This window comes from Numida meleagris, chromosome 3 (genome assembly GCF_002078875.1).
Source record: "Numida meleagris isolate 19003 breed g44 Domestic line chromosome 3, NumMel1.0, whole genome shotgun sequence".
NCBI classification, from domain to species: Eukaryota; Metazoa; Chordata; class Aves; order Galliformes; family Numididae; genus Numida; species Numida meleagris.
Window position 1 is genome coordinate 43678859 of NC_034411.1, and position 7846 is coordinate 43686704.

A 7846-nucleotide genomic window follows, 5' to 3' on the forward strand; every position below is an offset into this window, starting at 1 on the left:
TAGGAATGTCTGAAAGGGATCTTGTGGAACTTGGTGATCTTGAACTAATTAGAAGATGGGATTATTAGCTACTCTATAGTCTGCATAGGTAGATTTTCATTATTAATTTATTGACATTGGTTTCCTGAGGAAATATAACTTAGATAGGCATACTTTCTTGTTATAAATCTTCTGCTTCCTAACTGCTGATGCTGTTAAGTTCTCCCTAGTAAGTGACTCCCTACTTTTTCAGGAGAAATCCCGTACCGATACGTAGCAGTACTGCTCCGAATCAGGGCTACTTAGCGCCAATCCTGATTTAGCATTTGGCAAATACAGTTAGGGCTGTGGAAACCTTGCAGAATGTGAATTTTTATCTAGGCATGTTTATGGAACGTCTGAGATTTCTTATGGAGGAGCATTTTTCTGAATTCTACTAGACTTCATTTGGATCTGTAAAAATAATTATTTTGCCTTCATCATTCTCTAACTGGAGGAAGCGTGTCCTCTATCTTAATTACCGTACGTGAATATCAAGTTAAGTCTTTCTGAATGAGAAGATTTTTTAATGCTGTTGTGTTTTGGGAAGAAAGTTTCAGAGACCTTACAGTGTCGAACACAACTGGAGTGTGGGTACAAGATTAAAAAAAACCACCCCAGTGAAGCCACGGTGTGTGTGCCTTACGTGGTAAACAGTAAATCGCTGTATCCTTTTTAGTTCGATGGTTTTGCAGAACAATGTTTTATCCACTGTATCACATCAATAATTTCCGAATCTAATTTTAAAGGTTCTTTGATGACATATCATTTGTAAAGTGTAACTCTGAATACGTTCAAAAGCTGAACTCAAGTCAGTTATAGATACCTTCCAGTTCAGTACGAGGGATAACTGACCGCTGTGGGATGTTTTTGGAGTGAGTTCTCCCTAGTAAGTGACTCCCTACTTTTTCAGAGACAACTTATGCCTCATTTACGTCCTAGATAATTTGGCCTCCCTTTGATTAGGTTTCAGGGTGAGGCCACTTGGATGCCTATCCCACAGGTGCTGACCGATACTTTCCTTGTTTACGTGCCGAATGGATACAGAGAGGCATGGCGAGATTGGCAGCTACCACCTGGCTGACGTCTTGAGAAAAATGAAGGGGTGTTAAAGGGTAGAGGACTATAGAATTGAATTCTACGTTATTCAGACAGCATGTGGTTCGTGGTCCTGAGTCCATTCTAGATGCTGCTGCAATTCGCTACTGCAGGCGGTATCTAATAATACATAATAACAAGGCGCAATCAACTGCATTTATGAGGAAAGCAAAGTCACAAAAATTAAGGGTATTCATTTTTAATTTAGTATCATAAACTTTTCAACAATTAGTTACTTTCTATGCAGATATTAAAATCAATTGCATTTTTAGATGATCGTGTTGTGAGGAGAAAAGTTTCGGTTGAGCTTTGTTTGTCTTCGTAGAATGATAGAATCGTGGAAGTTGGAAGGGACCTTTAAAGGTCACCTGGTCCAGCTCCTCTGCCGTGAACAGGGGCACCTGCTGCTCCATCAGGTTGCTCCGAGCAGGGCTCTCCCAGGCAGAGCGTTTCTTCAAGAAAGCCGTTGATTGGTGTTCTTGTAGAGGCCACAGCTCCCGGAGCAAATGGACGCTCTCGGCGAGTCCGAGTGGTCCCTGCCCCGCTGGCAACAGGAGTCTCTTCAGGTGTCCATGCGGCGGCCTCTTTGTCCGCATGGGATGCGGCTCCCCCAGGTGTGGTTTCACGCCGGAGAAAGCGTGCAGGAGCCGTTGCAGCTGCCTCCAGAGTGACAGCTGTCTTCTCCGTGTCCAGCTTGCTCAGCTCTGCGGCAAGCGTCAAGTGGGATGTCAGTCCCCTCGTAGCCACCGCAGTCTGAATCCCAGCCTGCGGGCCTGGAAATCTGTCCTATGCCGGCTTGCCCAGGAGGGTGCTGAGGAGGTGCGTGCCGGATGTCTTCAAGGCATGGGTGGCAAAGCTGGTGCCTTCCAGGTTATGGATGCGGAGCTGCGGACGTTTCAGGTGGCAACTGTTGTGCCGGACGTGCCTGGCCGTGTCTTGAAGGGCTCCGTCTGTGCTGCGGCGCATCTCCGCGGCCACCTCATGCTGCTCCTAACCAGAGCCTCCGCCTACTCGAGGACGAGGAAGGAGTCCGCGTCATCTAATGGTAGCCCGAGTATTAGCTCAATGTCGAGGACCCTGGAGGGGGCGGTGGTCAGCCGGAGTTTGCAGAAGTAGGTGGAGGGCAGCACCTCTAGCCGGACTGTGGATGACTGAGGCATATATTTCCAGGCTTCTGTCGCCAGTTCCTGGAACCAGCCTGCGGTTTTCTGCCGGTCGAGGTAGGAGTCGGTGCAGAGGGTGTCTAGGAGGCTGGGCATCTCCTCTGTCTTCAGCTTCTTCGCACGGTTGTGAAGGAAGCACGGCATGTCTCCAAGCAGCTGCTCCCGAAGGCACGTGCAGTTCAGCTGCACGCGGATGCGGAGGGCCTTTTCGCCACTCTTCCCTTCGGGGTCCTCTTCCAGGCGGAAGACGTGTGTCGGGGGTGGCCTAATGGGCACGAACACGCCGTAGATGTTCCCACCACGGACACCGTTGCCTTCAGAGGCCTTGCTCACCCCTTCCGACATCTGCAGCCGCAGCATGAAATCGCTCCTCGGAGACGCCTGGCAGACACTGAGGAGTTCGTCCACCAGCTCCTGCACCGCCGCGCATGTACGATCCCACTTGGAAAATGAAAGGTCACTGGGGCCTTCCTCCTCTTCCGTGGCAACCTCCTCCTTCTCGCTTCCGGCTTTGACCTTCATGAGTCGTCTCCCTTTCCAGAGCAGTCCGATGAGCACCAAGAGCATGACGAGCGCTGCAGCCAAGGCCCCATACTGCCAGGATGGCAAGGCAGCAAAGAGCCGGGCTAGCAAATCCGTCCCGCTCTGCTCCTGGTTCAGACGCTCTATCTCCAGCAGCTGCCGCGTCATCTGCTCTTGCAGAAACAGCTGGCGCTGCTGCATGCGGACGAACGTGTCCGCCTCAAACTCTTCACCACCATTGTGCACATTGTGCAGAAGGAAGGCGAGGACAAACGCCAAATCCATGGTCTGGAAGGGAGAGAAGAGAGAGGGGTCAGTGGGGCTTGGTGCGTGCTCACGCGCGACTGGGGGAACGAGGCCAGGAGATGCAGGCCCGTGGGGTCAGGTGGGAGCTGGGGTGAGGGAGCTTGGAGGCAGTAGGGGCTGAGCGAGGCCGGTGCTGGCAGCGACAGCCCCAAGTCCTGCTCTCAGTGTTCCCCTGAGCGGCTGGGCCCTCGCTGCAGGCTTAGGAAGCCGTCTGGGGCTGGCCTTTGCAAGGCCTTGTCCCTCTTCCAGCCCAGCCTCCCCCCTGCTGCTGCACTCACCGCTGGCCCGGGCCAAAGTGCAGGAGCACCGCCTGCTGATGGCATTGATACCATCTCCTCACTATGAGTCGTCTCCTGTGATGTTACAGGTGCCCCGGCCCCACCCTTTAGCCCCACCCTGCCCCCACTTCCCCTTGTCCTATCAGCAGAGACCCTGCTAAAGACCCTGTCCCCTTCTTTGTTACAGCCCCTTTTTAGAGACTCAAAGGCCGCTATCAGGTCTCTGCGGAGCCTTCTCTTCTGCAGGCTGAGCAGCCCCGGCTCTCTCAGCCTGTTCCCACAGGGGAGGTGAGATCCCTCGGGTCGTTTTTGTGGCCCTCCTCTGGACGTGCTCCAGCAGGTCCACGTCTCTCCTGTCCTGAGGCTGCGCATCTGGACGCAGTACTCCTGGCGAGGCCTCTCCAGCGTGGAGCTGAGGGGCAGGGTCACCTCCGTCGCCCTGCTGGCCACGCTTCTTTTGGTGCAGCCCAGGGTGCGGCTGGCCTTCTGGGCTGCGAGGGCACTGTGTTTCTTTTCTGTTTTGTATCGGCGTTCTATGTTTTTAACGTCATTGCTGAGATACTCATAGCGTTCTAAAGATAATATGAAAAAATTTGTCCACCTTCAACATCTTTTACAGGCGATGATGTGGAATTTTGAGGGGAGCACAGTTTTTAATGTTGCAAGCTGTCTGGATTGTTGCCAATAAAATATTTGGTGTAAGGATTATTATTATTTTTTTTTTTCTGGAATTCATGCGAGAAGGTCTGCGTTCAGGAAACGTTAGAGCATCCATAAGGTCAGGGTATCCGTAATGCCCATTGGAAACATCTCTACAGCACTGTTAAGGTCTGATGTTGTGTACAAATTATAATAATCCTGTAAAGTTGCTAACTTGGAGTTGTGTCTTTGTTGCCTCCCTCCCTTGAGCTACAAAAGAGCTACACTGATGTTCTCTGAGAGACATAGAAATGAGTTGTAAACTGATCCTTACATGAGAGGGGAGATGGAATTTGGCTTTAGTCTATCTTTACTTTGAGGGAATTTAAAAACTGTTAATTGAATATTTCTGGCAAGTGATTAGCTCATTAAGGGCCTTGTCCATATAAAGTTCTGAGTCTTGCACTTCTTTTCAAGACATTTCACGCAGAGCAGAACCTTTGGAATATGTGACCTACTGTGGTATGTTGTCAATCGAACCATTTTATTTCTTTCGAAGTCTGATTAAGAGGGGCAGTTATCTGGAGGAGTCGTATTCACTCACACAGTGTATGCCTTCCTATTCCCCGGTCTCCAACTTCCACTGTTATGTTTGGTAAAAAATAATGGAACTTATTTTGAATGTGCGTGGGCTAACAATTTTTATATAGCATTAGATAGAAAAGTAGCTGAGAGAAGTCCATTCTGTCACCAGTGTGACTTGTGGCTCTAGTAGCCATCAATTACTTCAGGAAATGCACCTTAAACCTTAATTTGTTCTTTGTGTCCCTCTTCTGTTTTTTCTCTTAAGAATTCTCCCTTCACCTTCCAGTCAGTGTTGGTGCTGCTCACTCATAAGCCCATTCCCCTCTTCACTCTGACTTCTTTAATCTGAAGGGAATGCCACATACAGGGGAAACTCTTTTCTTTTTGCTAGGACAACATAAATGTGATGGCTACAAGGGAAGCTACAAGTGGAGATAGGGTATTGCCAAGCCTGGCAGCTTGCTCCCAATTGCAAAGAAATTATATTGCTGTGCAAGAGGCTGAAACAGCTGTCCAGTGAAATGAACATCTTGGCTTTTCCTTTTATTGCATGTGGGGTACTTCCAGTTTCTCCCTCCTTACAAATGTTTGTTTAAAAGCAGTGTCCAGATTATATGCAGGAAGCAGTGACATCACAGTGTCATACTTCATCTTTGTTACATGATGCAAAAGGAGAAACAGTATTGAAAAGGAAGTTCCCTTTTTAAACCCTCTGTTTTCCCCCTGCAGTCATAGTAGTGCCATTGGTGTGGAAGGCCCCGACCACATCACTCTGCCTGAGGAAAAAGAGAACAGAAAATATGCCTGTCAGATACTTCTGCCCTGGGTACTAGCACCAGATCTGGTAATGGTGCACCTGCTTCTGCTGCTCATCTGCTTGAGGGAATAAAATGCAAGAGGATATGTGGAACCAGCTGCTGGGCACTGAGAGTCTAAGTGGTGCTCCTACAAGTCTCTGAGCTCCATGCATAGCAGCACCACATCTGGAAATACTGTAGAATTTTTTGCTCTTTGGATTCATCACTGCTTTGTAAAGAGGCATCTGCACCAGATTCAGTAAGATGATGTCCTCCTTTGAGGTATAGTTTTGCCTCAGGATGCATAATGTTTATGGATAGTGCATTGCTTGCATGAATGTTCCACTCAGGACTATGCTGTAGCAGCTACAGATACATATGTCTTGTTCACAGATGGACTGGAAAGTTTTTATCTTCTCACTTAGACTAGTCTTGGATACCTATTTTTACTAACTCTGTATTGTAGCAACACCAGGTGGTTGTCTGTCATTCACCTTCAAGTACAAGAGAAACTTTGACACAGCAAACTGGCAAACCTGCAGAATAACTGTTACTTAATTGACCTGAGCCTCGGAGATGTGTTTTCTTGACTAAGATATCCCACACAGAAACTGCAAGCCTTGTAGCTTTTCAGAAGATGAGATACAGTCAGACTTACGATCTTTGTAATGCTGTTTGTGCATCCCTAGAGCAGCTAGATCCATAGACTATGCACTGTAGTGCTATATGAAAATCAAGGTGTGAAACATATTTTATTAACGTTTTATACAATATGTATTATGATACTCGTGGCATTTTTTAACTCTTGTCCTAAGGTGAGACAAAGCTGTCAGATTATTGTATGCTGTGATGAAAAGGAGAAAAGGTCTCTTTCCATGGCTCTGTGCAACAAGTTCTTCCTCTCTTTCTCACCACTACCAGAGTACCCTCTCTCTATGTCTTTCTCAGTCAAAGGAGAATTTTCCTCAGCCAGTGTTTGGAACTCTGCTGAGTTTCGTTTTGTTGGTGGTCTTTGCCTTTGCTTTTACTAGCTGGAAACAAGTAGTTCAGACCTGGTTTGTGGAATGGATCTTGTGAAAGAAACAGGAGATGGGAGTGCAGGGGATGGGAGTGGGATATGCGAGACTCCATGCTTGCAAGGAAGAAGCAGGGATCTTGAAATGATATCTTCTGGTATACTCATTCCACAAAGAAAATTAAATGCCTCGATGAGATCAGAAGGAAATGTAGATAAAATAATTAATTACTGCTTAGTGAATGAATGAAAACAGATAACTTAACTTAATTTCTGTCCATGCTCAGTGAGGATTAACTGTAGCTAACTCAGTATGTGGCATTAGCAATAAAAAATGAAATAGTGGTTTAAGAAATGTCCCTGAGAAAATGATTCCATAAGCAGGCCTTTCTCCATGACATATGTTCCTGGCACTGTCACAGGACTTACGGAAACTAAATACAATCAGGGAAGCAAGCCCAGCTTTAAATGATTAAACTGCATTGTAGAATCTCTTTGATTGCCATACGTTGTACCCTTGTAATCAGGATGCAAGACAATTTAAAATTGGGCGTGTGTCCATGGATGCAGAGAAGTCTGTGAAAGCACGCCAATATTCTCGATTATCATGTACTTGTTGCCAATGGTGAGTAATGTAGAACATCTTTCAAGGTGGATTGATCTGGGGAAAAAAATCAGCTGTTAGATTTTGCTTTTGTGAAAGTTTAATTTCTGTTGCATTCTCAAAAGGAGTATTTCTGTCGTGCTGGTTTTCATTTGATAATAATAAACTTCACCATTATTGTTGTGCAGAAAATGACTGCATAGATCAACTGAATTACTGGGTTTTACTGATTATTTCACTGATATTTTTTTATCTGTAGAAAGCAGAATATATATATATATTTGCCTTTAAAGATTCATGATCATAAGAAAACTTCAAAAGTGACCTAATGCTTAACTCGGTATAGCTGTAATTAAATAATTTATTGGTTTTACATCTAGTGGAGTTTGTTTCCTAATGCATCTGATTTTTGCTGTGAACAATTAAGTGACCGTCTAGAAAGCCAGCAGCTGATCCTCAGATTCTGCCTCAACCTTAGCCCAGATTAGATAAATCTGCTATAACATTTGTAAGCTATATTTGATCTCCAAGGAATCATGTACTTGCCAGGGGTTGCAACATTGCTATGTTATTGAGCCCTTCACGCACCTTTCTGAGCATTTTCTTGAATTCATACACATCTCTCTCCATCATGGTGTGTTATCTGTTTCTTGGTACCAGCTGCTGTAGCGTGGAGAGTATGAAAATAAGCCCTGATGTTTGTGTCTTTTCTGTCTTTTCCTCTGCAATTCCTTGAAGAGTCGAAGTTTTTTCATCAGGACAGGATTTGCTATGTAGATTTTAAAATGGCATTCAGATAAGAAGATGAAACTTGGTAGTTT

At 46.1% G+C, this 7846-nt stretch overlaps 1 protein-coding gene across 1 annotated transcript; it reads right to left on the reverse strand.

Annotated features, from left to right (window-relative positions):
• LOC110396338 lies at window positions 2095–4020 on the reverse strand. Its single transcript, XM_021391946.1, has 2 exons — window positions 3386–4020; window positions 2095–3089 (listed from the first exon to the last, which is right to left on the reverse strand). The coding sequence occupies exons 1-2, from the start codon at window positions 3755–3757 to the stop codon at window positions 2124–2126; spliced, it is 1338 nt and encodes a 445-aa protein (XP_021247621.1). The 5' UTR covers window positions 3758–4020; the 3' UTR covers window positions 2095–2123.